Source organism: Aulonocara stuartgranti (genome assembly GCF_965226115.1).
Source record: "Aulonocara stuartgranti genome assembly, chromosome: 10".
In the NCBI taxonomy this organism is placed as follows: Eukaryota; Metazoa; Chordata; class Actinopteri; order Cichliformes; family Cichlidae; genus Aulonocara; species Aulonocara stuartgranti.
In genome coordinates, this window is record NC_138946.1 from 10,565,791 (window position 1) to 10,592,994 (window position 27,204).

General features: G+C 40.6%; 1 protein-coding gene across 2 annotated transcripts in view; it reads right to left on the minus strand.

Moving 5' to 3' along the window:
- jade2 (jade family PHD finger 2) overlaps positions 1-27,204 on the minus strand; it is a 233,344-nt gene that overhangs the window by 16,508 nt on the left and 189,632 nt on the right. Inside the window, exon 12 of one of the 2 annotated variants that reach the window (XM_082548883.1) lies at positions 13,164-13,295. The exons of the other annotated variant lie outside the window; for it this stretch is intronic. Coding sequence (XP_082405009.1) covers positions 13,164-13,295 — 132 coding nt within the window. The remainder of the gene's footprint in view (positions 1-13,163; positions 13,296-27,204) is intronic. 2 annotated transcript variants of the gene reach the window in all.

Below are 27,204 nucleotides of genomic sequence, written 5' to 3' on the forward strand. Positions count from 1 at the left end.
TTTGCCGATGCTAGAGATATTCCTTTCGTTTCCTATGCATTCATATGTTTTGGATCATCATGCTAACATCAGGAAAGGGAACCTTTAGATATAAACACGAGTATAAATAAACATAAAGTATTGTTTTATTTTCTGTTTAAGGAGACAGGGAAGATAAAGTCCTCAAACAGATTTCCATGAGAAACCTACTAATGGCAACAGTTTGTCATTTAAACCAAATTGCAACACTGTTTCTACCTTCTTCTTTTTTTTGGTACAGTCAAGTAATTAGCTGATGCTGCAGTAAAGCTAATGACAAGGAAATATTTCTTTTCCTGGTACTTTTGCAAGCTAATGCTAAGGAAAAAATGGTGTTGGAGTTAGTAAACACTAGGCTGTCTTATGGCACACAGAACAACAAGAATTGCCAGCTAGTGCTAGCTAATGCAATGCAGGGTAAGGGACACACCAGCAGCAGGATAGGGCGAAGACCAGAGCCAGTACATAAGAAAGAGAGCGAAAAGATGCTCCTGTAACTACAGTGGGGCAAAAAAGTATTTAGTCAGCCACCGATTGTGCAAGTTCCCCCACCTAAAATGATGACAGAGGTCAGTAATTTGCACCAGATGTACACTTCAACTGTGAGAGACAGGATGTGAAAAAAAAATCCATGAATCCACATGGTAGGATTTGTAAAGAATTTATTCGTAAATTAGGGTGGAAAATAAGTATTTGGTCACCTCAAACATGGAAAATCTCTGGCTCTCACAGACCTGTAACGTCTTCTGTAAGAAGCTTTTCTGTCCCCCACTCGTTACCTGTATGAATGGCACCTGTTTGAACTCATCATCTGTATAAAAGACACCTGTCCACAGCCTCAAACAGTCAGACTCCAAACTCCGCCATGGCCAAGACCAAAGAGCTTTCGAAGGACACCAGGAAAAGTATTGTAGACCTGCACCAGACTGGGAAGAGTGAATCTACAATAGGCAAGCAGCTTGGTGTGAAAAAATCAACTGTGGGAGCAATCATCAGAAAATGGAAGCCATACAAGACCACTGATAATCTCCCTCGATCTGGGGCTCCACGCAAGATCTCATCCCGTGGGGTCAAAATGATCATGAGAACGGTGAGCAAAGATCCCAGAACCACACGGGGGGACCTGGTGAATGACCTGCAGAGAGCTGGGACCAAAGTAACAAAGGTCACCATCAGTAACACACTACAACGGCAGGGAATCAAATCCCGCAGTGCCAGACGTGTTCCGCTGCTGAAGCCAGTGCATGTCCAGGCCCGTCTGAAGTTTGCCAGAGAGCACATGGATGATACAGCAGAGGATTGGGAGAATGTCATGTGGTCAGATGAAACCAAAGTAGAACTTTTTGGTATAAACTCAACTCGTCGTGTTTGGAGGAAGAAGAATACTGAGTTGCATCCCAAGAACACCATACCTACTGTGAAGCATGGGGGTGGAAACATCATGCTATGGGGCTGTTTTTCTGCCAAGGGGACAGGACGACTGATCCGTGTTAAGGACAGAATGAATGGGGCCATGTATCGTGAGATTTTGAGCCAAAACCTCCTTCCATCAGTGAGAACTTTGAAGATGAAACGAGGCTGGGTCTTCAAACATGACAATGATCCAAAACACACCGCCCGGGCAACAAAGGAGTGGCTCCGTAAGAAGCATTTGAAAGTCCTGGAGTGGCCTAGCCAGTCTCCAGACCTCAACCCCATAGAAAATCTGTGGCGGGAGTTGAAAGTCCGTGTTGCTCGGCGACAGCCCCAAAACATCACTGCTCTCGAGAAGATCTGCATGGAGGAATGGGCCAAAATACCAGCTACTGTGTGTGCAAACCTGGTAAAGACCTATAGTAAACGTTTGACCTCTGTTATTGCCAACAAAGGTTATGTTACAAAGTATTGAGTTGTATTTTTGTTATTGACCAAATACTTATTTTCCACCCTGATTTACGAATAAATTCTTTACAAATCCTACCATGTGGATTCATGGATTTTTTTTTCACATTCTGTCTCTCACAGTTGAAGTGTACCTCTGGTGCAAATTACTGACCTCTGTCATCATTTTAGGTGGGGGAACTTGCACAATCGGTGGCTGACTAAATACTTTTTTGCCCCACTGTAATATGCTCGTCATTTATGTGCAGCACTTTGTGTCATGTATAACGTTGCAAACACATAGTGTTGGGTTAGTTTGCTAAACTTAGCAATGCTAGGAGTAGTTTTTCCGTGCAAATGTCCACAACTTGGTACAAAATGTGATTACAAATGGCTTCAGTTGCTAGGTTACATTCCAGTTAGTTCAGGCTGCCTGAAATAGCTTGCTTCTGGCATAAGACAGGGTTTTTATTGATGTTTCAGGCTCTGTTGCCACTGATGTTTATACATTTTGGTTGTCTTTGTATTTTGTGTATTCTAGTTTATGCAACTGTGTTGACCGTACTGATGTCTTTCTTTCAGACTTTAAAAATCAGAAATACATTTTCCTAATTAAGGAATGAAGTCAAATAAAGGGACACAATAATGGGAACTAGAATAAAATCTTTTGTTGTTGCCTACCATTTCTTCTTTTTTCACTCTGTGCTACCAATTTGTCCAAAAGCAAATTCATCTCACAGATTACTGTTGGCCTCATTATCTTTGTGACCAAAAGGCATCTTGTTTCGTTAGAGCTGTCGTCAGAAGGCACAAACCAATTACTGGATAGTTTTAAGATAACCGATTTGTTTCTCTCTCTGCTGTAAAATCTTCGCTCTCAAATTTCAAAGCCAAGAGAAAAACAAGAGATTCTCAGAAATGTTAACCTTGCTTTTATGATCCACTATTTAATAAACTGTTATTTAATAAACAGAGAGCACGTTTTTAATATTTTTAGCAATGTGGTTTAGTTTATTTTTATTCAAGGTTTTATTAAATCTAAAAGCCTTTTAAAGCTCTTTTAAAGTCGCTGTAACTAAGGCAGTGCAGACCAATGTTCTCATCTGGTCTTATTACAGGTATTTGATATCTAAAGGCATCGACTTTATTCACATCTGAAAAAATGACATTTAAAAAAGTAAAGAAGAGACGGGAGAAACACCCTTCAATGATTTTGTGAGTGTTCATGTTTTGCAGCTTGTCCACCAGAGGGCGCTATGAAACTTCCCTGTAAGTAACACATGGTTTTCGAAGCCACGATCAGATAATCTGAGCAGAATCAAGTAAACAACTAAATAAATTCCCACACGTAACGAGGACATTTATTTAAATTTTATTTTCAGTGTCTGAAAGAAAAACTTAAACTGTCCCAGTATTGGATTTTTCAATCACCAAATATTGATATCGGTCTTAAAAAATCAGATATTAGTTTGGCTCTACTATTTGTGTACTATTTTATAAATCATAAAATCTAACTGGAATCAAACATGTAACTTTGAATTATAAACAATGTTGGATGTTCACATTAAACGTGAAAAACTACTTAGCGCTTGAATTCGGATTTTTTTCCCCACTCTTGGCTCTGTATGATGTCAGCGAGTGTGGACATCCTTAATGCGATCAATTCAGACGCGTAGCTCTGAAGTCCATCCCACCTGCCGTTCGAAGCTTTTGTTGACGAGGGGCAGCCTATCAGAAGAAAGTTGGCTTACAGGGTGGGGGAACAGAGCTGGCTCAAGACGGAGAATGAACTGAGCACAATACAGGATAAATATGGTTGATTGGGAACTTCATAGCTACTCTAATGGAGCCCATGATTTAAAAAAAAGGAAGCTGAGAATGAACGTCCCCTTTTAAGATGAAATTCCTCAGCACCCGTGGGGAACATTAGAAACAACTCAAAGCAATTTTCCTTTTTCTAATCATCACTAGCCTCTGGGCCTGACTAATAAACAGTGCGGATAGGGGACAGCACATCTGAGAAGGAGTTATGATACACGTCTGTCATCTTGATCCCAGAACAGAGAGAGAGGAAGACAAAGCCCTGAGAGTCAGGACCAGACCCGACAGAGAACAGATGGCCGGACACACAAACACACACACACATACGCACACACAGAGACAGTGAGATATGAACACATACGACACGCATAGACAAACACAGAGACGACACACTGAGAATGATATATAGAGCAGGTTGACAGAAGAAGGCGCACATAGACACACAAATGCAGACAAATGTTACAGTTGCAAACAACAGAAGCACACCATATATACAGAAGGACTTGTTTATCGTGGAAAGACGATTCGAGCTATGATTTCCCAGCAAGTATTCAACATCAAGTTGCAGTCCTTATCCCTCAGCAGTCGGGTGGAAAAACCGAGAAAGGCAGGAGAGAAGATAAACAGAAAGAGGGAGTTTCATAACAACAGAGCCAGGGAGAGAGAGAGAGGGGAGATTCAGTATAAAAAATAACTGTAACAGATGAGTGGGGGAAAAGGAGAGATAAACAAAAAAGGATGGAGATAATCTCAGAAAAGGAAGCAAGTATGCACAGCCAAACTGCTCTTGTGCCCCGTGTTATTATCTGCCTGTTTATTGATCACATTCACTTCGACTGCCGGCTCTGTGATGCTCAGCTCTGGTTAAATAAGGAAATGAGAGACAGTCCTGCGTCACTGCTGATAGTCACTGTGTGTGTGGGTGAAAAACATCTCTGCCAGATTAGATACTGGACTGTGAGGTGCAAATACACATGATGATGGACATGCTGGACCCACTGTAGTTTTTACACTGCATATGCCTAAAAATTGTGTGATCAGATTAATAACTGATGCTCATGACGATAAAATTACCCCATACGTGCAAAGTTCACATGAAAAAAATCGAAGAATTCAGTAACTAATCCACAACATACAGGGAGTGCAGAATTATTAGGCAAATGAGTATTTTGTCCACTTCATCCTCTTCATGCATGTTGTCTTACTCCAAGCTGTATAGGCTCGAAAGCCTACTACCAATTAAGCATATTAGGTGATGTGCATCTCTGTAATGAGAAGGGGTGTGGTCTAATGACATCAACACCCTATATCAGGTGTGCATAATTATTAGGCAACTTCCTTTCCTTTGGCAAAATGGGTCAAAAGAAGGACTTGACAGGCTCAGAAAAGTCAAAAATAGTGAGATATCTTGCAGAGGGATGCAGCAGTCTCAAAATTGCAAAGCTTCTGAAGCGTGATCATCGAACAATCAAGCGTTTCATTCAAAATAGTCAACAGGGTCGCAAGAAGCGTGTGGAAAAACCAAGGCGCAAAATAACTGCCCATGAACTGAGAAAAGTCAAGCGTGCAGCTGCCAAGATGCCACTTGCCACCAGTTTGGCCATATTTCAGAGCTGCAACATCACTGGAGTGCCCAAGAGCACAAGGTGTGCAATACTCAGAGACATAGCCAAGGTAAGAAAGGCTGAAAGACGACCACCACTGAACAAGACACACAAGCTGAAACGTCAAGACTGGGCCAAGAAATATCTCAAGACTGGTTTTTCTAAGGTTTTATGGACTGATGAAATGAGAGTGAGTCTTGATGGGCCAGATGGATGGGCCCGTGGCTGGATTGGTAAAGGGCAGAGAGCTCCAGTCCGACTCAGACGCCAGCAAGGCGGAGGTGGAGTACTGGTTTGGGCTGGTATCATCAAAGATGAGCTTGTGGGGCCTTTTCGGGTTGAGGATGGAGTCAAGCTCAACTCCCAGTCCTACTGCCAGTTTCTGGAAGACACCTTCTTCAAGCAGTGGTACAGGAAGAAGTCTGCATCCTTCAAGAAAAACATGATTTTCATGCAGGACAATGCTCCATCACACGCGTCCAAGTACTCCACAGCGTGGCTGGCAAGAAAGGGTATAAAAGAAGAAAAACTAATGACATGGCCACCTTGTTCACCTGATCTGGACCCCATTGAGAACCTGTGGTCCATCATCAAAGGTGAGATTTACAAGGAGGGAAAACAGTACACCTCTCTGAACAGTGTCTGGGAGGCTGTGGTTGCTGCTGCACGCAATGTTGATGGTGAACAGATCAAAACACTGACAGAATCCATGGATGGCAGGCTTTTGAGTGTCCTTGCAAAGAAAGGTGGCTATATTGGTCGCTGATTTGTTTTTGTTTTGTTTTTGAATGTCAGAAATGTATATTTGTGAATGTGGAGATGTTATATTGGTTTCACTGGTAAAAATAAATAATTGAAATGGGTATATATTTGTTTTTTGTTAAGTTGCCTAATAATTATGCACAGTAATAGTCACCTGCACACACAGATATCCCCCTAAAATAGCTAAAACTAAAAACAAACTAAAAACTACTTCCAAAAACATTCAGCTTTGATATTAATGAGTTTTTTGGGTTCATTGAGAACATGGTTGTTGTTCAATAATAAAATTATTCCTCAAAAATACAACTTGCCTAATAATTCTGCACTCCCTGTATTTATTTTAGCCACCTGCAGTTAGTTGGTCAGGTTGTAAATGAACAGAGATACAAGGCATTTAGCAACCGCCTGACAACCACCCATTCATGAGGGAAAAATGTGTCTTCACTCACCAGTTGGACTAAAAAACTGAAAAGTAATCAGCTGAGCAAAAAAAGGATTAAAATGTGATGTGAAAACTAAGCCGGGCACCATCCTACGTTGGACTACACAAACCACAGGTATGTAGTTTTGTCATATTTTATATTTGTATCCCTGAAGTCAAAAATTTAATTAAACAATTAATAATCAGTCAAATATAACCAAAAACTCAACACGACTCTGTATTTTCTCGTGATTAAATTACTGCTGAGTAAAATACCTCTAAGCAGTGGTATGCCTTGTGAAAGTATGGAGCAGCTCCATGTAATTTACACTAATAACATTTAATTAAAAAATGCTTTAATGGTTCCTCTTAGTTATTCTTTTTTAATTGCTGATAAAGCTCAAGAAAGATCAAATTTTATATTTCTAATATAAAATGATGGTTGTGCTGTTTTAAAGTATCTGTGGAGAAACTGACTCCAGTTTTCTGAGTATATATGTAGCCTCGTAATGGCCTTGGATGGCTGGACTCCGCCCCTAAGCCTTAGTGAGCCAATGACAGTCCTCAATGACAATGCCATTTTTAAAATTGGGCTTTGGGATCGGTAAAACCCCCCAAAAAACAAGCTATGTATGATATGACGCACATGAATCGTAATATAGTAAAAATCATTTTGGTGATTTTAAAATCACAAAAGGCTTCTCAGATTTAAATCAGTAATGACCAAATATACCTTCAAACCAACCGACATCCTACTGTAAGTTGAAGTCAGTCTGCCATAAACTTTTAACAGTGCAGTTCAAAATATGCAAACAGCTCTACCAGTGGAAATCGATACTACCAATCAATCAGATACCAATATGAAGACAACGGGAGAGGGTCTGTGGCTCTGCTTCCCTCAGCTTTATGGAGCCTTTTACTGAGTGATGACTGCATCGGATCATTTCACTCTTGTTGCTCTTACAGTGGTGTTTTCAGCTGCAGCAGGTACCTCTCTTCTTTGAAAAAGCTCTTAAAACCCACAGTGCACTACCCGCTCAGCACCAAATGGCAGACAGACACAGCTGGCACCTCACTGGTCAACACAGTACAGCGTTTTGCAGTCGGTAGGCAATGGATCAAAATCTTCCCAAACCTTTGGTTTTGTGCTCCACTGGGGCATAAAGCACAAAACCTAAAGGACAAAACTAAATCTTCATGAGGGTGAAGAAAAATCATATCACCGTTATGAAGAATTTATAAAACTCAAATGTAACTAAATTAAAAAATCTCCCCAACAATGTTAACAAGAGCACTTCAAGACTGCATATCTCTGCTACACGCCATCCATAAACTTAGTCTCAAAAGTGTATCTGAAGGTAGATCAGTTTGTGATATTCTCTTGAGAGCAGTGTATTCCTATTGTTTTGTACTGTATGTATTTGGGAGGATAGCATGCAAAGGATTAAAAATTGCCCAAACTTGCATCGGAAAAGAATCCTGACTAACTTTTTTGGCGGTAGAAACATTTCGTCACTCATCCAAGCGACTTCTGCAGTCTCCAACGATTCAGAATTATTCAGCTGAGTCTGAGGAAGTTACTTGGATGAGTGATGAAATGTTTCTCCCACTGAAAACGCCACCTCCAGATAACAGAAACAACTTTCCAGTATTTCTGAGCGTGCATCAAGACAGAAATTTGTGCATCAACTTCACAAGTTAATGACTTCTTAGTTGGGCCAAGCCACGCGTCTAATATCTATCGCTAAGTTTTTCCAGTAATGTTGCTAACAGACACAAACTGAACCGATCACATGACCTCCCTTGGCAGTGGCACAGGGTGCAGTGCAGCACTCGGATAGCAGGTTTAATCCTAGGGTGTGTAAAGGTTTTAATAATTAAATAAATCTACAGTAGAAAGCTGTATGTCGTCACCCAGAGTGAAGGCTAAACTGCAGCAATAGCACACAGTGTTCGCTCTGATCAGGTGGTAACTACTAGGATCAGTCAACTCATCTTTCAAAGGCCTGAATTTGCTTGGATATGAATTAGTTCTCTGCTGTTGAGAGAGTGTAGTAAAAAACGGCACGACGAAGCATGCAAATGTGAAATTTTAAGGTTGCAGTTTTCGTCATTACTCCAATTTTACTGAATAAAAAATCTGTTTTGTCTGTAACATAAGCAATTTGGTTGAATTAAAACCAAAGTGACTAGTTCAATACCGAGGGACTTCAGCGTACGAGGGCTATCAAAAGCAGCCCCGCCTTTTCCGTTTACTGAATCAAGAATCGGTTAGAATTAGCAAAAGTAACGCTGGCAAAACTACTGAAAGAAACTCGTGTTGCTAAAATGTGAAACTGACTTTGGAGGGAAGGTTAGGAAAGATGGCCTATTTTGAGTTTTCTGAAGATTCTGAGTTAAATCTACTGATACTAAGACACAAAACACTCTTTACTGCAATGCGCTTCTCAGAAGTCAAGCCTGCAGCTGTCACACAGGAGGCTCACAGTGGAACCTGAATCTTTGTGGGCGTATATATGAATTTTATGATACAGAAATGTTATAACAGTAGAGTGAGGTTAAGCTTGGCTGTATATAATTCCTACCAAAAAAAAAAAGCTTTAATCCCTCAGAGCCAGAGCCCATTTTGTTATCAACAGAGCAGCTTCAGGTTTCATCCTTTGATGACAGCGTGAAATCTTTGTCGGCTGGTTTTCATAGCTTTCAGCAACTTTCTGTCATGTTCGTTTTCTGAGATCAGAGGAAGGAAGCGAGCTCTCTGCGTTTTACGTGTTGCTTTAGTGCCGCTGCCAGCGTGCTGAGATCTCCCGTTTATGTATTTTTTTAATGCGTTTCGCGTGTCTTGGCCGTCGTACACAGACCCGTGCCTATCCGTCCCCTACGCGAGTTGCTTTCGGGCACGTAAAAACTCAGATGAAAGGACGACAAATTAGAGCGCACAATTAGTCGTCTAATTAGAACTCATTTTCATTTAGGCTCTCAGATATTAATCAGGTACAGTGACTGTCTGAGCAGCCTACAGCTTTTTATGGAATGCAGCAATATTCACAAATCTTTAGATATGGGTACACAAAAACAAGGGTTACATAAGGCTACGAAACCACCTACTTGATGTCCTACATATAGAAGCTATTTAGAGCACAGCAGCTTGTTTTTAGAGGTGGCCTGAAGATACAGAAGACTTTGTTTTTGTTTCTAGACACCCACGCAAACATATAGGATGTCAGAACTCGTGTGTTCACTTTTTGCGTGTTAATTATTTTTCTTTTCTTACACAATTTAAAAAAAAAGACTTTATTGATGTGTCTTTTTTCCCCTGAAATTGAGGTCTTTTCGTTTCTCTGGAAACACTTTACTCAAGTCTTCCTATTTATAAGCACTATATAAATATTTGCAGAATGGTTTATAGCACCCTTCAAGGTAGTTGACATTTGTGTTTACAAGTGTATTTGTCAACAACTGCAAATCCACTTTCCGGGCACTGGTGAGTGGAAAGAATGACAATATGGTGCAGTTTAAATAATAAAACTAAGCCATTTTCACACATGAACTCCAGGCGATCTTGGCAGAATCAAGTCGCCGTCTGATGTTCCCCTCTTTTCAAATGTAGCACACATCATTATTACTGCTGGAAACAGTTGGGTGTAAGTGAGGCTTCTGCCTGAGAAGAGTCTGCAGAAGGAAGGATGTGTAATCCACTCACTCACTGTGAGAAGTTCATCTACCTCCATCTCACCCTATCCTCAGCATCTTCTCTGTCACGCCAACCCTCTGCAAGTCCTGCTTCACCACATCCATGAATCTTCTCTGCAGTCTTCCTCTTTTCTTCCTGCCTGGTATCTCCATGTCCAGCATCCTTTATCTACTATATTCACTATCCCTCCTCTGCACATTTCCAAATCATCTGTAACTTTGTCTCCCTCTGAAGTCTAAAGTATATGTTCTGACATGCATCTCCATCAGGTAATGTCTACTCTAGAAAACTTCAGAGCTGCAGTGCATGTGTGAAAAACAAGTAATTTGCTCATAGGAGTGGTTAAAGGTGTTGGCATACAAACCCCCCCCAGTCCATTCAATAATAATCACTATCGACACAAAGGATTCCACATATATATTTTAAGCCAAGAGGCTTTTCCTCTTATTTGATTTTGTCATGTTAAGACCATTCAACATGCATGGTTGTCACCTTTTTCAAATGGCTTCTGAGAGTTATGGAATTCTGGAGCAAAACGTTTCCGAGATAAAAGCGATAATTTGAAAGACAAAACCTGAAACAGGAGGAAACTCTGCGTTTGATTCGGACGGCGTGCTCTGACAGCACCAGCTCTCATCAAACTGTCACAGTGCTACTGTCCCATGAAGACGCAGCATTGAGAAAAGTAACCTGATGATGTTTTCAAAATGTCAGGAAATGTGACTTTAGCAGCGCAGCAGAAATGCTGCAGTCGTTTGTGCCAACTTTTAAAAGCGAGCCATGATAATAGATGGACGTGAACAGATGGGTAAATACTCAGCTTAAAATCTGAAGCTCCCATGTTTCTGAACAGAGAGGCTTTGGTGTCTGCACCCCTGATTTAACACATCAATCAACATATTTCTACTGGGTCTAACAAGAACCTGGATTATTTCCTAAGAAATACACACACACACACACACACACACACACACACACACACACACACGACAGTTATACACTGACTCATAGCCTCCTCGAAGCTAAGCCTGTCTCTCCTACTCAGAAGAAATAAAACCTTCTCTTGCTGCTTAGTGATGGACAAACTGTTTTAGAGTAGAGTATCTTTTTTGACTTTTATATGCATGTCAGCGCATTGAAATGTTAATTTGCACCTCAATAGTCAGGCAGGTGGCTTGTCTTGTGTTGACAACTTAAAAGCTCCAGATTCAATCACCAGAGCCGCCAGCGTGTCCATCAAACGTCTCTCAACTGTCCTCGAGTGAGTCACTGAGCTTTTATCTTCTCACTCGCTTCGACTCGCTGTGCGCTCGAAATATCTCTATAAATTGTCAATGTTAGGAGAAAAAAAATCTGTATAAGCCGCTTGCTCAATTTCCATATAATATCCATCTTCTGAGCATCATAGGTGGCTGCAAAAATCAGCCACATATGAGGGATGGATCATCTGACACGGCAGCCAGCCGTTATCTTCCATCTTTATCCCAACGATGAAAGGCCTCCTGTCACACTGAAGCTGTTTACTCTTTTTAGTTTTACCATCATTTCTGGGTCTATTTTTTCCTACTTTATTTAGTTTTTTTACATTTTGCCAAGTGATGCAAGTTGCTCTTTAATGGCTTTGAAAAATGTACGTAACCTGAATTTACAGCTGATGCAAAGAGTTAAAGACTCCCACCGTAGATGTCAACAGTTTTAAACCTTCTTTTTACAGCACCACTTAAAGTCTTGATGATTGGCCTTTTTTTAAATTCTATCTGTGGAATTGTTTTCTGTCTTTTGCCATCCATCCATCCATTTTTTTAACTGTTTGTCTAAATCAAGCTCACGGTGAAGCTGCAGTCTATCCCAGCTGTCCCTTGGTGACAGGTGTGGTACATCATTGGAAGGGTCACCAGTTTGTCACAGAGCCAACATAGACACCGACAATCATGCACGATTACATTTACACCTATGAATCACTTAGAATCACCAAATATCCTGACATTTGTAGCAATTTTGCATTAATTGCTTAGTAATTCCTAAGCCACCATTTGTATATACAGATCCCCATTGTAAGAGACTAAAAAATTAAGTGGACTCATTATGTACCAACCTACATACACCAACCTGCATATTTACACACACTAAGGAAGGGCTGTTTAGGTTGTACTGGCCGGTGGATTCAAAACCAGAAGCCTTTTACTGTGAGGTGGCAACGTTTACATGTTTCAAGTGTTTAAATTGTTAAAAAATTAAGACAATTCCGAAGTTTCAGTAAAAAACAACAACAACCAAAACTTACTTCTCAAATAAATGATAAATATCTGATTTGTTAGGGTCTGTAAGCTTATACATACAGATTTCCACATTTCCCAGTCTGACCATAACTAGTCCTTCTAGTTTTTCTATAACTAAAACTCTACTTGACATGATTTTAAAAAACAGTCGTCGTGTATCCCTACACCACACTGTGCTTCTTAATCTCTCCCTCTCTCTCTGTGAGTGACGTAACGCTGCCCAGAGATTGATAGATCATATTAGACCTGCTGTCAGCTTCTATTAAAGATTTTGCCATCGGACCTGCCAGCTGATCAGCAGCTATCACGGAAAAGGCGTGATGGAGGCATGAAGATTGTAAAAGAAATTTTTAAAAAAGGCAAAATAGCACACACACAGAGTGTGGAGAGGATGCTAAAGTGGCAGTATAAAAACTGATTATTAGCGGATAAATAATTTATTCAAGACAAAATCATCTAATAGTGTGTTTATAGGGCAAAGTGTAACTGTAAAATCCTTAGATTTTCAGTTTTTGTAAGGTCTTGGTGTTTTGCACTAAGGGATTGTATATCAAGCATCAAGGCTACAAAACTGTGGGCACCTTCTTATACAAATGCACAAACACACACACAGACACACACAGGTTCAGCCTATGACGTGTAGTTTGGAAAAACTGCAAACACTGCAGGAAACGCAGCCACCCACCCACGCACACACAATGTACCTAGCTCTTTAAGCATGGAGCCGTTCTCTGACTTCCATCTCTCCTTTTTCTTCTCAGGACTATTCTTCCTTCTCTCCTTCCCTTTATCCTTCACTCCATTCTGCTTCCTCTTTTCTCCCTTCTGGGTTTTCTCTGCAAGGAGACACAGAAGACAGGCCCATTTTAGGGATTTAGTTGATTTATTCAATTTAATCTTGATTTAACCAAAAAGTGTCACTGAGCTTGGGGAATGTCTTCTTTTCAGGTGCAGTTTGAGTAAGAAAGCGAAGTTTCAAGTTGGAGAAAATAGTGCAAAAAGATACATAATTAAGAGCATGTTTGTCCTTATTTGAACAATTGATAAGAATAAAAAAAGAAAGCTGTATTTCTTTGTTTTATATAATTTAAAAATTACTGCATGACACCAATATTATTTCAATCTCAAGGAAAATTAGTTTTACAGAGGGAGCTCCTTGTAGTTTATGAGACGAATAATTTCTGAAGGAAGAAAAAAAAAACACCAGAAAATGTTATATTGGGAAAAGTTTGGCAGAGTGTAAAACAGGCCTTTGAGAAGTACATTTTGCCCTCACCGTTTAAGAAAAGTAGCCTCCAAAGAGCAATATTATCATTCAGTAATGTCAGACATAACTCAAATATTCTCTCTCTTTTTGCTGTTTTTGGTCTCTACTGACTCTTCTGGGAAATACGAAGCTCTTAAGCTCCATAAAGCTCCACTGTGTTTGAGGTAGCTGCTGATAGCGTCTTTCTGCTGTTTGGTGCTAAGAAAGCAGAGCTTTTCGAGAGAAAACAGCCGCCTGCACACCAAAAATTCTGTTTTTTGAGACTGAACAAAAAATGATAGAAGTTTGATCCTGAAAGGACAACTAAAACAAGCGGAAACTCCCTACAACCATTCAGGGACCAGTGATTTACTGATAGTTTAGACAGGCATGCCCTTCCTCAGACACAGTAGCTCCCTAACTAAACTCACTGGACACTTTATTAGGTATATCTTGTTACTAACGCATTGGGCCAACTTTAGCCTTCAGAACTACCTTAATTAATCATTTCTGCTGGAAACATTCCAACATCCCATCACACAGTTGCTGCAGATTTGTCATTGCACATCGATGCAAATCTCTCGTTACCCCGCATTCATAAGGTGCTCTATTTGACTGATAACTGTGGAGGCCATTTGAGTACGGTTAACTCAATGTCATCTTTAAGAAACTAGTTTTAGATGATCTGAACTTTGTGAATGGCGCACGTTTTGATCGAAAGCAGCCATGAGGTCAACCCAACACTCAGGTGGGTTGTGGAATTTTAACAAGTTGGTACTAGGATGCCCAAAACCGTGTGTAATCGTGGTTAACTGTGTGACGCAAGGCAGGATTTCATGCTAATTAAACTAACTTCTAACGCTACCATCTTAATGCCATCAGACTTGGCAATATTTTCTTCTATTGTCTAATTTTAACGAGCCTTTGTCAACTGTAGCCTCCCAGTGTGGTCTTCTGCCGCCGATGGGCTACAGCAGCAGAAGACCACATCTTTGTGTTGAGAGATGGTCATCTGCATACCTTGGTAAAAGGTAATTTCTTATCAGCTCGAAGTAGTCTCCCCTAGCTTTTTACCCCACAGAACTCCTGTTTGCTGGATATCTTTTTTTTAAGATTTGTAAATCCTAAAGATGACTGTATGGAAAAATCCCAGCGTATCAGCAGTTACTGATATGCAGTTGTTGCTCGTCTGAAATACTCAGACCAGCTCCAACAGTCATGGCATGTTTAAAGCCACTTAAATGACCTTTCTTTCCTATTTTTATGCGCGGTGTCAATTTCAGCGGTTCTTTACCATGTTTAGATGTGTAAATGCACTGCGGCGCTGCCGTGTGAATGGCTGATTACATGTTAGTGTTAACGAGCAGTTGAACAGATGTACCTAGGTGGTTAGTGAGTGCACAAAACAGCCCAAACAGAAACCTTCACTGCTAATCGGTTTTACTGCCATGCAGCTATAGTAACACGTTTTTATTGCTGTATTTGACAGCGTTATTATGAGACCTGGTGACAGGTTTACACCTTTTTATCAGCTTGGCCAAATGTGACTCCCCTTCTAATGAGGTTTAGTGGTTTGGAGCCACAGTTCATCTTCAGCAGCTCATTTTCACTTCTGCTCTACTCTGATAAACCGCAGCTGACTGTGGCGCATGTTAATGCTTGTTGTAAAGGTTGTTTAGTATTCCAGTTGAAGTTTCAGGGTAAGGCTGTCCATGTGGACCCATGTGGCCTTGATGGATGTTACCTCAGTTAACCTAAAAGTTAAAACAAAGTCTAGTCATGGGGTTATCTACGTGAGTGGATTCAGGTTAAAAAGCCGTTTTGTATTCTTATATTGTCAAGATATTGCCGATAAGCAAAATGCCTCTGGGTTGATGTGGACAGCAGGGGGGTCTCTGTCAACTATCATTTTATTTAGGATTGTTCAGAATTGCAGTGTGTGTTCTTCAGTCTCCCTAACAGCCTAGCCCACCATTTAGACACATTTTATGTGTGCAAAAAGCACATGCATCAGTTGTGTATCAGTCTTCAAGGCCTGCGAGCATGCTGACACACACACTTTATGGCATGTAACAGAGCCCTGCAGAGCGCCTCCCTGCTGGGAGCTGTCCTCTCGCTCTAGGAGACCTCGCTCACTCCCTTCAGCAGGGAGCGTGGCAGGAAACACAAGAAACACTGATAAGTACACACCGTGAAAGATACTGTAATACTGTCTAATGCAGTGCTTGTCAAATGGTGGTACTGCCAGGGGTTCTGTGAAGTCCCGCATGGGGTAAGTTTAACGTTAACAAAAATATCAGTCAAACACGAATCCTGGAAGATAAATAAAAAAGTGAGCTAAATAAAAGATAAATCAAGTTTTATATTCAATATTCTCATTTCCAGTGTAGTTTCAGTCAGCTGCTGCAAACTGCCAACTGCCATAAATCCTCACAGAAGGCAGAGGCAACAAGCCCAGTCGCATTTACTCAGGCAAACATCAGGTAAAATTGATTCTTGGTTGAAAAGTGTGGAAGACATAGATGTTTCTTACAGAAAGAAGTGAAGCCTAGTTCTTTGTAATGACAATGCACAAAACAAAAAAAAAAAAGATCCTCAGTGAGGCACAATATCACGATTCCTACTAAACTATTAATGCAATTTATTAACCCTTTCAGGTGTAATGTCTGATTTAGACTTCTTTAGTGAATCTTTGCAGAGCCTACAGTGTAACCCGTAGGTGGCCAATGCAATCCAGTCAAAGAAACTTGCAAAGAAAAGCGTCTGGACTTCTTTAAGTTGCTTGAAGACGTTTCACCTCTCATCCGAGAAGCTTCTTCAGTTCTAAGGTCAAATGGTGGAGAGTCCCAGATGTAAACCTAGTGGGAGTGACCCCCCACAGAGGGACAAAAGGACCCCCTGATGATCCTCTAATCGCCTGAGCCAAGGTGTGAAACTGGGCGTGGGTCCCAATCAGCCAGAGTTTCGGGTGTGTTCATTGTGAAACCTGGCCCCACCTTATCATGCGAATTCCTGAGGTCAGATGGCCCAGGATGTGAGTGGGCGTTAAGGCGTCTGGGAAGGGATCTCAAAACTGGATTATAGATGGCAGAGTTGGTGTCGTAAACCACCGCCTCTGTTCAAAGATGGTCGCTCACAGTGGACATAGATGGCTTCTTTCACTCCTCTTTCAAACCATCTGTCCTCTCTGTCCAAAATGTGAACATTGGCATCCTCGAAAGAGTGACCTTTGACCTTAAGATGCAGATGGACTGCTGAGTCTTGTCCTGTGGAGGTGGCTCTTCTGTGTTGTGCCATGCGCTTGTGAAGTGGCTGTTTGGTCTCTCCAATGTAGAGGTCTGGGCATTCCTCGCTGCACTGTACAGCATACACCACATTGTTAAGTCTGTGTTTTGGCGTTTTGTCTTTCGGGTGAACCAGTTTTTGTCTGACAAGACTCAGCAGTCCATCTGCATCTTAAGAACAAAGGACATTCTTTCGAGGATGCCAATGTTCACATTTTGGACAGAGAGGACAGATGGTTTGAAAGAGGAGTGAAAGAAGCCATCTATGTCCCCTGTGAGCGACCATCTTTGAACAGAGGCGGGGGTTTATGACACCAACTCTGCCATCTATAATCCAGTTTTGAGATCCCTTCCCAGACGCCTTAACACCCACTCACATCCTGGGCCATCTGACCTCAGGAATTCGCATGATAAGGTGGGGCCAGGTTTCACAATGAGCTCACCCGAAACTCTGGCTGATTGGGACCCACACCCAGTTTCACACCTTGGCTCAGGCGATTAGAGGATCATCAGGGGGTCCTTTTGTCCCTCTGTGGGGGGTCACTCCCACTAGGTTATATCTGGGACTCCCCACCATTTGACCTTAGAACTGAAGAAGCTTCTCAGATGAGAGGTGAAACGTCTTCAAGCAACTTAAAGAAGTCCAGACGCTTTTCTTTGCAAGCTCCTTTGACTACGATGACCTGGATGACTGAGAACCTTCACAGACACAATGCAATCCAGTGTTTCATATGCGGTGCCAGCCATGATAGAGACAAATAAAAAGATGGGGCATTTACAACATTTAACACATATGTAAAAATCCTTTGTTATTTACCTTGGGTGGTAACTCTACCTTAAATTTAAGAGCCAAAATGGATCATATGGAAAAAAAGAAGTAGATTTTAATGCAAGTAAGGCAGGTGATTCTTTTCTTTGGTCCTTTATTGCCCAAACCTGTAAGAACAGTGAAATAAAAAACAAAAATGCTTTTGTGCTAATTGCCCACAGTTAGGGTCAGGGCTGGATTATCACTGGTAATGACTTAGACCTCAGAGAATTAAGAAGATAATGTCACGGGTGCATAATAACAAAAACATTCAAGTATTATTTAGTGAGAAGCTCTGTGTTTAATAAATAAGACACTGAAGGGTCAGTCTTCTGTTTTAAGGTAACTGCTTCCTAAAAATGGTCAGAGGGGCACTTGGTTCACCTAACATGTTTTTCTTTACTTGCCTAGATACTGTATACTGTCACTATGATGGATGTTTATATTAAACATGAGCAGAATGTCCAATAGTTTTCCTCTACTCTTGGGTCTGTATGATGACATAGAGAAGGGATTTCCCCAATATGGTTGCACATCCCTAGCTGTGACCACAGAAGCTCCACCCACTTGTTATTCAAACCTTGTGCTTGTGGGGGACAGCCAATAAGGACAAGGCTGTCTTAAACGGATCTAAAACGGCTCGTTTCAGACTGTGGACGAATGCAGGAGTTGCACCAAGGTCCATAAATAGATAAATAAGGGTTCAGGGGCTCATTCAACAATAACTAAAAATGTAACAAGTGAAAAGCTGTGTAGGTGCTTGTTGGTTTTTCCGGTGATTTTACATAAAAAATATGGTGTAATAATACATTACAATAAAATATGTTTTCTTATACTGAGAGTAATTCAGTTAGGGCTGAAACTAATTATTGGTTTATCATTGTCTCTTTTAATTGGTAGTCAGAATATTACCTAAGAAAAACTGTTGCAAATTTGCCCAAATGTGAGATATTATTATTGGTTGTTTTGTCCACCCAAACCTTCAAGATATTCTGTGTGTAACAATCAGAGCTGGAGTTAGATATAGTGTTTTTGCTCGGTACAAAAAACCAACCCTAATGATTAATGGATTATCAAAATGTTTTCATAACTGGCTAATCATTTCAGGCCCATTATTTGTGATGCCATAACTGAACAGAAAGAGGATTGCCGAGTTCTACGTTTACCAGATAATGACAAACACATGCACACTCCACACACATGTCTGCACACACAGCAGGCCAGGAAACGGCGCAGACCCATGCAGTCATACTTCAGTGAGCCTCGCATATACAGCACAGCGATGATCTCCATCTCTCCCTCCCATTGTATAACATGGGGAGCCCTTAATGTTGGAATGTCTTGTTGTAACAGGCTCTCGCTGTTTACACAAACAGAGTCCTGACTGCACGGCTCACTGACTCTCCTGCTGCTGTGCATCATGTTTATATATACATGCTTGTGTGCGCATGCATGCACCAGTACAGCAGGTGGCAGCTGCGAGATCATAGCGAGGTTTTAAAAAGGGTGAAACGGTCGAAATAGATTATCTGAAAACTACAGCGAGTGTCTAAACAGTACAGCAAATAATTTACTGGATTTAAAAAAAAATTGTAATGTGAAAATTAAAAACACAGAAAAGCCCAATTTATCGCTTTTAATTATTTTTATGTGCCGCATAATGAGCAGCAGCTCTTTTGCGAGCACATTTCTCTTTTCTTCTTTTGACTTTTTATTAGCAGCAGCTGTTGTTTTTTTTATTTTTTACCACCAGATGACCCTTGTTGTGCAGTTCGCAGCAGGAAATGGAACAAAGTTTAATTCCTCGTTAAAACCAGTTTAAAACCAGTCTCCTCGTTTTTATTAAAAAAATACATTTTCTGTGAAAATCTGCAAAAAACAAAGCAAAACAAAACAAAAGACTGATTTTTTTTTTTTAAATAAAGGAAGAAACAACCATTAAAGCTGGTTGGTAAACATGACAGTGCACCGAGCTTTGTGTTAAGATAAGAAATACTTATTTATTAATCATAATAATGCTATTTATCCCATACATCTGTATGAGAATGCTGTAGGAGTTCATAAGCAATACACATATAAACACACTATGGAGTCATTTATTAGAAACTTGGTCATAAAGTAAACTTAATAAGGTGTTTTTTAAACATTTTTTGGGTCTACATGAAACATAATTGATATCAGGTTTGTTACATTTTACCCTGAGTGAGACTTTTCATCTGGATTGAATGTCTTTTGCGCCCTGTTCAATAGTTGTTCAGGTATTTCACTCAGAACCACAAATGTCAAATTCATGGAAGAGTTAGAGGAAAGCTCAGGGCACGTCTCTACAGAGTCTTTTATCATCCAGAAGCTGCTGAGATATTTATTTAGTAAGGACCAAAGGGGTCAGGCCAAATGATGGGCTGAATGATTCAATGTAGCTGAGCGCTCAATTTGATCTTATATCAAATTTGATCTTATATCAAAAAATACACACAGTATTATATCATAGATGCTCTGTAACATCCAGAATAGACCTTTTTAAAGGCGTGTGTGTTACTTGTGTGTGTGGTTGTCATTGCCACCAGCAGGCTGTCCTCATGGTTACTTTAGCATGGAGGAGCAGGACATGCATGAATGGAGCTGAGAGAGACCAGAGAGCGATTTCACACTGAGACGACCTCTGTGTGTGTCCAGAGAGACGAGTGTGAAAGCTTAGTTCAGTAAGAGCACAACGCCAAATGTTAAGAAAAAAGGCAGAGTATTTGGTTGTACTGTGTGTTTATGTGGACTAAAAATCTTTCCATTTTTATTTAGGAATATTCACATTTTCAAAGGGATGGTGATGCTATAAAAACAGTCAGCAATAAACACAAAAAGGTCTTACACGCAGGCGTGTGCTGGACATCCTCAAAGACAGGAGGATACTTGGAAATATTCGATTTGAAAAGTTATATAAAGTGAAAACTGTTAAAGTTATTGGAGGTTAATGGTGTGGAAAACCTTTTAGAGCCTTAACTCTTTCCCATTTGGATGCCTACTACAGGTAACTCTTGTTTCTCTTTTATGAACAGAGGGGTTTCTAGTGAAGTTAGTGAACCTATTCAATTGGTTGTCAAATCTCATCTTTACTGATATATTCTGATGTATCAAAACTTGTAATTAAAGAAACAGGGGAGGTCATTAAAAGTCGTCTTTATGGCAGAATTAAAATTTTAGACGAACTGAACCAACCAACGAAAAATTTTGAAATAAAGAGGGAAAGTGGTTAGCTTTTTTGTTAAATTATGAAATTTTTTACACTTCTCTCTGCCATAATGTTTCCACTCCTCCACTTTTCACTGTTTTATTGTTCCTCAAAGGAAACACAGAGGCTCTTTTCATTCAGACGTCTGCTGTGATACGCGGTTCTTATCGGTGCTAGACGCCTTTCGAGAAGATAGCATCTACGACTATGTGCTTCCTTACTTCGCCTGTATCTGCACCAAAAACAAAGCTGGCATCCTTCCTGTCTCAACATCAGGTTTTGCATTAAATGTGCCAGATGAGTAAAAAAAGATTTTCTTGAATTCGCTGCTCCACAACAGAAATGAGTAAATCAAAAGCTTACCTTGGAGCCTCAAATATCAGCTATTTAAACCTGACTTACCTACAGAGGGAAGTAAATTTATTGAGATTACACTGCTGGCAGGGCAAATTTACACAGTACCTCTTTACCGCTGCAGTTCTCGGTGCCCTGTAAGGTGCACTACGACTTGTCAGAAAGCAAAGAAATGTTTAAATAGAACTTGGATTGCTGGCAAACATCTATTACCCGAATCTAAAGCAACTCAGAAACTGAAACACGCATTCAAATAATTTGGTCTTTAAACAGGACAGACTTAAATCACTGGGGGAGCCAGCTGGTGTTATAAACCTCTGTTGTTTAAACAGAGACGACCTGTTATTGGTATCATTTAATTCCTGGAAATTTCCTGGAAAGTCTGCCCATTTTAAAAAAAATTTTTCCAGTCAGCACTGTGGTAAAAATCAAGACCATGAAGACAAAGGAGGCTGGGGAAAAGCCATGTTTGGAGCAATACATGTGACCTGATAGCTAGTCTTTGTATGCCCTAATAAACAGTAATGTACACTTGGTGAGTGCATGCATCTTCGTCTTCCACTTTTCCCTCTTAAAGATACATTTAGGAAATTTGTCTAAATCTTTATCCATGTGAATTCCAAGGACGGTGGGTCTGTAAAACCACTTGACGCTGGTGTGAAGGTTGTAGGAGTTATGTATGACTGCGTGAAACTTTTTTTCCCCCCATTTCTGTAAAACAGCGCAGGTACATCTCCTCGACACTCTCCCCCGTTTTTCCAATTTATTTTATGGCTGTTGCTGAAACTGCAGAGGCCATTAACGCCGGGGGATCTTTGAGGGAGCTCCCAGAGGGAACGCTTCTTCACACAGCTTCTAAATTATAATTTCTTTCTTTGTTTTGACAGAAGCACCACCTTATCCTCTGATCTCCCAGCGACCGTTTCCAACACCCCCCCCCTTTCCTAATCTTATCTTGTTCTTTTATATGTTCTACAGCATGCAATAGGAGAAAAAACTAGTCTGTGGGTTTTCAAGGACGCCTGCAGGCTCTGCTTGAATGTGTGGAAACTTCCTCCCTGCAGGTTGTAATCTCTCCACAAATCCAACCATCAGCACAAGAGACCTTTTTTTTTAAACATGTTTTTGTCAGATCTGGGCTTTCTTTTTTAAACTTTTTTTTTTTATACGTTCTGCTGTTTGCTTTTTCTCAATCTCCACAGTATTACTCCCTCCCTGAAAACCTCCTTCCCTTTCTTGTTTAGAAGGTGCAACAGCACCGGGGGATTTGTCTTTTTGAAGTGTATGATTAATTTTCCCTCTTTCTAGGCGCACTGAACTGCAGCGTCTATGTATGTGTGTAGCCACTGTGTCCCATTTCTTACCTGAGCTCATTAGTGCAATGTGAGAAAGTTTTTTCCCACTTCCTCCCCTCCCCTACTGTCTTTTCCTCCCTCTCGCCACCTTTTGTTCCATCCTTTTGCTATTTCTCTCTCATTGTAGCTACTTCAGCTTCCCTCTCTTCTTCCACTACTTCTTTCATCCCATTACCTTCTTGTCCCTTCCCATCCTCGTCTTCCTCTGTCCTTATTTTCTCTGTCTTCCTCGCACTCCTACACACATAAACACACACACACTTGCTGAAAGCAGATCAGAGAGGCCAATACTAACCGCTGTCAGCTTGTCACGGTTGGGTTTGAGCCAGAATATAAATGCAGTGCACTATCTGCATAATAATAATGCTGCGTGAGAGCATGTGTATGCACTTTTCAAGAAGTCCTACCTACAATGGGGATTATAACTGGAGCTGTTTTTGCAGGTGTGTCCACTAAAGGCAAAAAATATTACCCGCATAGTGCTGTACAACAATTTGTTACATTGACAAATTACAAAAAAACGCATAAGAATGAGCAATGCAGGCTGGTAAGCGATAGATAAAACTTAAACCAGCACAAAATTAATAAGGAAACCTGACTCCAGCTCCAGCTTTAGTAGTTACAAGGAAGAAATACTGTTATTCTAAAGGCCTGACAAGAGAAGAGGAGGTTTAAGTGTGATATGAGTTTCTTTTATGGCTTTCTTTAAAGTAGTCAAGCTTTTTCAAAACCTAAAAAGAACATGTTACCTTGGCTTAACCAGAGCGTGTTCACTTACTACACTGCACTACAGCCACTGTCCCTACAGCACACCTACAGATAGTCCTCAATGAAAAGGAAAGGAGCTTAACTGCTAAAATAATTTTCACCCGCTTCTTGACAAAAAGCCCACATATAATATTAATTGTGTCAGAATTGAAATAAAACAATTCCCATATCCTAGTTTTGACCATAAATTGACAGCTTCTTACTACAATATGCAAAATCCCTGTTTGTGAGTGTGTGTTTGTTTCTTTGGCTGCCAACACCTCCTACACAATTAGGACTTGAAGAGGCAAACGTGGCACACGGTTACAACGTGTGCCCCTGAAGGTTTTTATCTATATTAGATGTTACGATGCCATCATGTTGTCTACCAGCAACCCAAAAATGAGTTCAAATGACCTTTTAGCATTCATGCAAAATGGAAAATGGACTGCGTTTTCCTTTCTGCACCTACCTTCAACGAAACCTGTCGTTTAATTTCACAGCTAACAGCAAGAACAGGCTTGACAACACTTCAGCATGGCCATGTATTAGTTTTCCTAATTTGCAAGAGGACATACACGCTTGATGGCATCAGTCTTCAACTGATTACTACAAGAGACTGGGAGCAAAGTTAAAATCAAAACAAAAGCTTATCAGAAACTGTACATTTGTGCTGATTGTGGTAGCTGACTGACTGCTGTCAGACAGCTGCTGTTAGAAATTCTCTGCTTCTAATCACTGGTGTAAAATTAAAATGACATCAAAGTATCTAATGTCATTAATTCTTACAAGAAAGTCTTTTACCCCCATTTAAAATATCTAAAAGTGTAACTGTAGGTACCCATTGTATTTTGGACCTATCCAGAATATAATGAAAATACAAATGAAGCAAGCAGTTGAGCCCAGAAACCAATCATTAAAGTGAGGCCACAGAAGGAGAGAGCTAATTCACATCCCTCACGCGGAACAAGTTAAAATTTGAATTATTTTGTGCGTATACTTTAAAATTTAGCAATGACAAAAACTCTTGACCATCCGTTTTGTAAACATGTAAAGGCTTGGGGAATCTCCCCATTTCAAATTCTGCACACAGTTCGTCTCAATTAGTTTTTATTTACTTTCTGTGCTTCTTGCTACAAAATGCAGTTTTCTGCTTTATGCATTCAGCATTGTGTAGCTTCTCTGTCTCGATGGGAGACCACTTGGGATATCACCCGCATGCCTTTCCGCCTTGCTGAAACCATGCTAGCACTCACAAAGCATGACGCGGGCAGCCCCCGACATGACAGACAGGCATGCAGAATGGCAGACAGAGCATGGATGACAGATGAAGTACTATGAGAGACAGACAGGCGGACAGAGGGTAGTGGATCTGTTTTAGGTGAGTTAAAGAAGCTGGAAACAAGCCCATAAAGGGAGTAAGAGTGGTGCAGTTTATGGAAGGGAAACTAAGGGTATCTGAAAAACCTGATTCTTATAGTTGTAAACGCTTTGTGTGCAGCCTAGAATGAGTGTTGGACAGTCCACATTCCTGAACTTCCTTGGGCAAAATACTGAACCCCAAATTGCTCCAACTGAATATGACTGTAACCATGGCAGTCAGATAGTGCCTGAAAACTACAAACTCCAGTATAAGGAATGCATGAAGGCCAAGAAAAACAGTGCTATGGTTCCCAACGTGAATCGTCCAACATCAACTCAAGATGTTCACAAAAAACGAGCCTGTACATCGTTTTTGTGTATTCAGCGTATTCACCCATTTTACAAAGACACACAAGCAATCACATGTGATTTGGCCGAAGATACGAGCCCACTGAACATGATCAATAACGACTTAACATAAGTCTTTTAAATTTCTCTTGCAGCCTAAGTTCACTGACGGTTACAGTGGAAGCAATTTCCAGCAACACAGACTCAATGGTGAAACTAGATTTTTCTTAATTCGCAGAGTAGTGAATGAAGCAGCTACCAATGAGAACTAAGGATACGGCTGTCATATGAAATGGTGCTAAATAAGGGTTACCTTGGCACCTGAAGCCTTAAATGTTGTTGATTAGTCTTTAAGTGCAGATGGAACCAAGGTGCCAGAAGGAGGTGGCCTACGGTCTGCCCAGTCTGTCCAGACATTGTAAAAGGTTTCAACAGGTGAACCTGCTGAAGGATCACTAATGGTTGCGCTTGCTCACCTGAAGGCTTCTTTATTACTCTCTGCATGGCTACCACCGCCTCACAGTCTCCTCTCTCCTTATGCCAACAAAGTCAGTTTCTACTCCACGGTAAGAAACTGACACTTGTTCTCTACTTAGTCATCTGTATTTTTATTTTTTATTTTTACAATTCAAAAAGATTTCCTGTGTGACTACATAAATGACAATATTAAATAACCAGTCTTACAGTTATTGACCAAAGTCATCATAATGATAATTTCTGTCATAATCTAGCAGCCCTACCTTTAATGCCATGAAATCAGTCTAAATGGAAGAAAGCCAGACCGATACAACTGATGGACTGACTAAAACAGGATGTCAGATGAGACAACCAAAATAACATAACTGAAAGAGACAGACGAGGAAGATACGAGCCTTAGAGGAGACTGCAAATGAGAGAAGGAGAGAGGGAAACAGATGGAGGAGAAAAAATAATTAAAGAAGAGGATAAAGAGAAATGGAGAGTGGAAAATACTAAAAGGAAAAGATGCTGAGAGACACGACAAATCATTACAGCAGACAACCTCATCCTTCATTCTCTGGTGCTCTCTCTTTTTCCCTGACACACACACACACACACACACGCACACACACACACACCAACTATTCTCTCTAATCTAACTCCTGTGGCAGTGTGAATAGATATGGCTGTTTAGTGCCAGCAGCACAGCTCCTGGTACCTGATGGCAGCAATCTGCTGAGTCAGGAGCTCTGCACTGCGTGTGTGTGTGTCTGTGTGTGTAGGTGTGTGTGTGCGTGTGTGCCTTTGGGAGTGTGTTACGGAGAAACAGAGAGAGTGAAAGTGTTCGCATTCGATTTACTTGAGTGCGTAAATGTGTGTGTAGTCTTCTTCGGGAACGAAGAGCACTGCAAACTCAACACTCCAACTACACACATACACACACACACAGCCACAGGAGCAGGCTGACAGAAGTTCACTATCATTACCATGCCAGCAAGACGTTAGTGGTATTACCATGACAACAAGCTTTCACTGTCATCGCCATGACAGCTGCAGGTCACGACTCCTCGAACTGAAAAGCTTCCTTTTAGCAACAAAGATGCGGATCGCTGTAATTTCTTAACAACTATTCTTAAAACATCATCAATATAAAAAAACCTAAACAAAACAAGATCAGAATTTCCAGCAGGATGGCAATATAGCAACAAATATGACCAATTTAAATGACTGTTTTTGTTCTATAACTATTTAACCCACTACAAATCTCTGTTTGTAGTGATAACTGTCACTAAGGTTCTGTCTTATACATCATATCAAGTGCTATCGAGGAGGCTTCAGCACGAGAACAACCTCAAAACTAGAGTGATGTGCAGTAACAACAAGAACAGGGTTTCCTGCAACAAATGGTAGCACATCCAGACAGCGCTGATCTCAACATGTCTTGAAGGATTACATCAGAGGTCATCAAATGTTTGAAGTCATGTCCCACTTCAGAAAAGTGTTCCAGCCCTACATCACTCCGTTTTTATCATTAATAATGAAAAAGGATCAGCAGT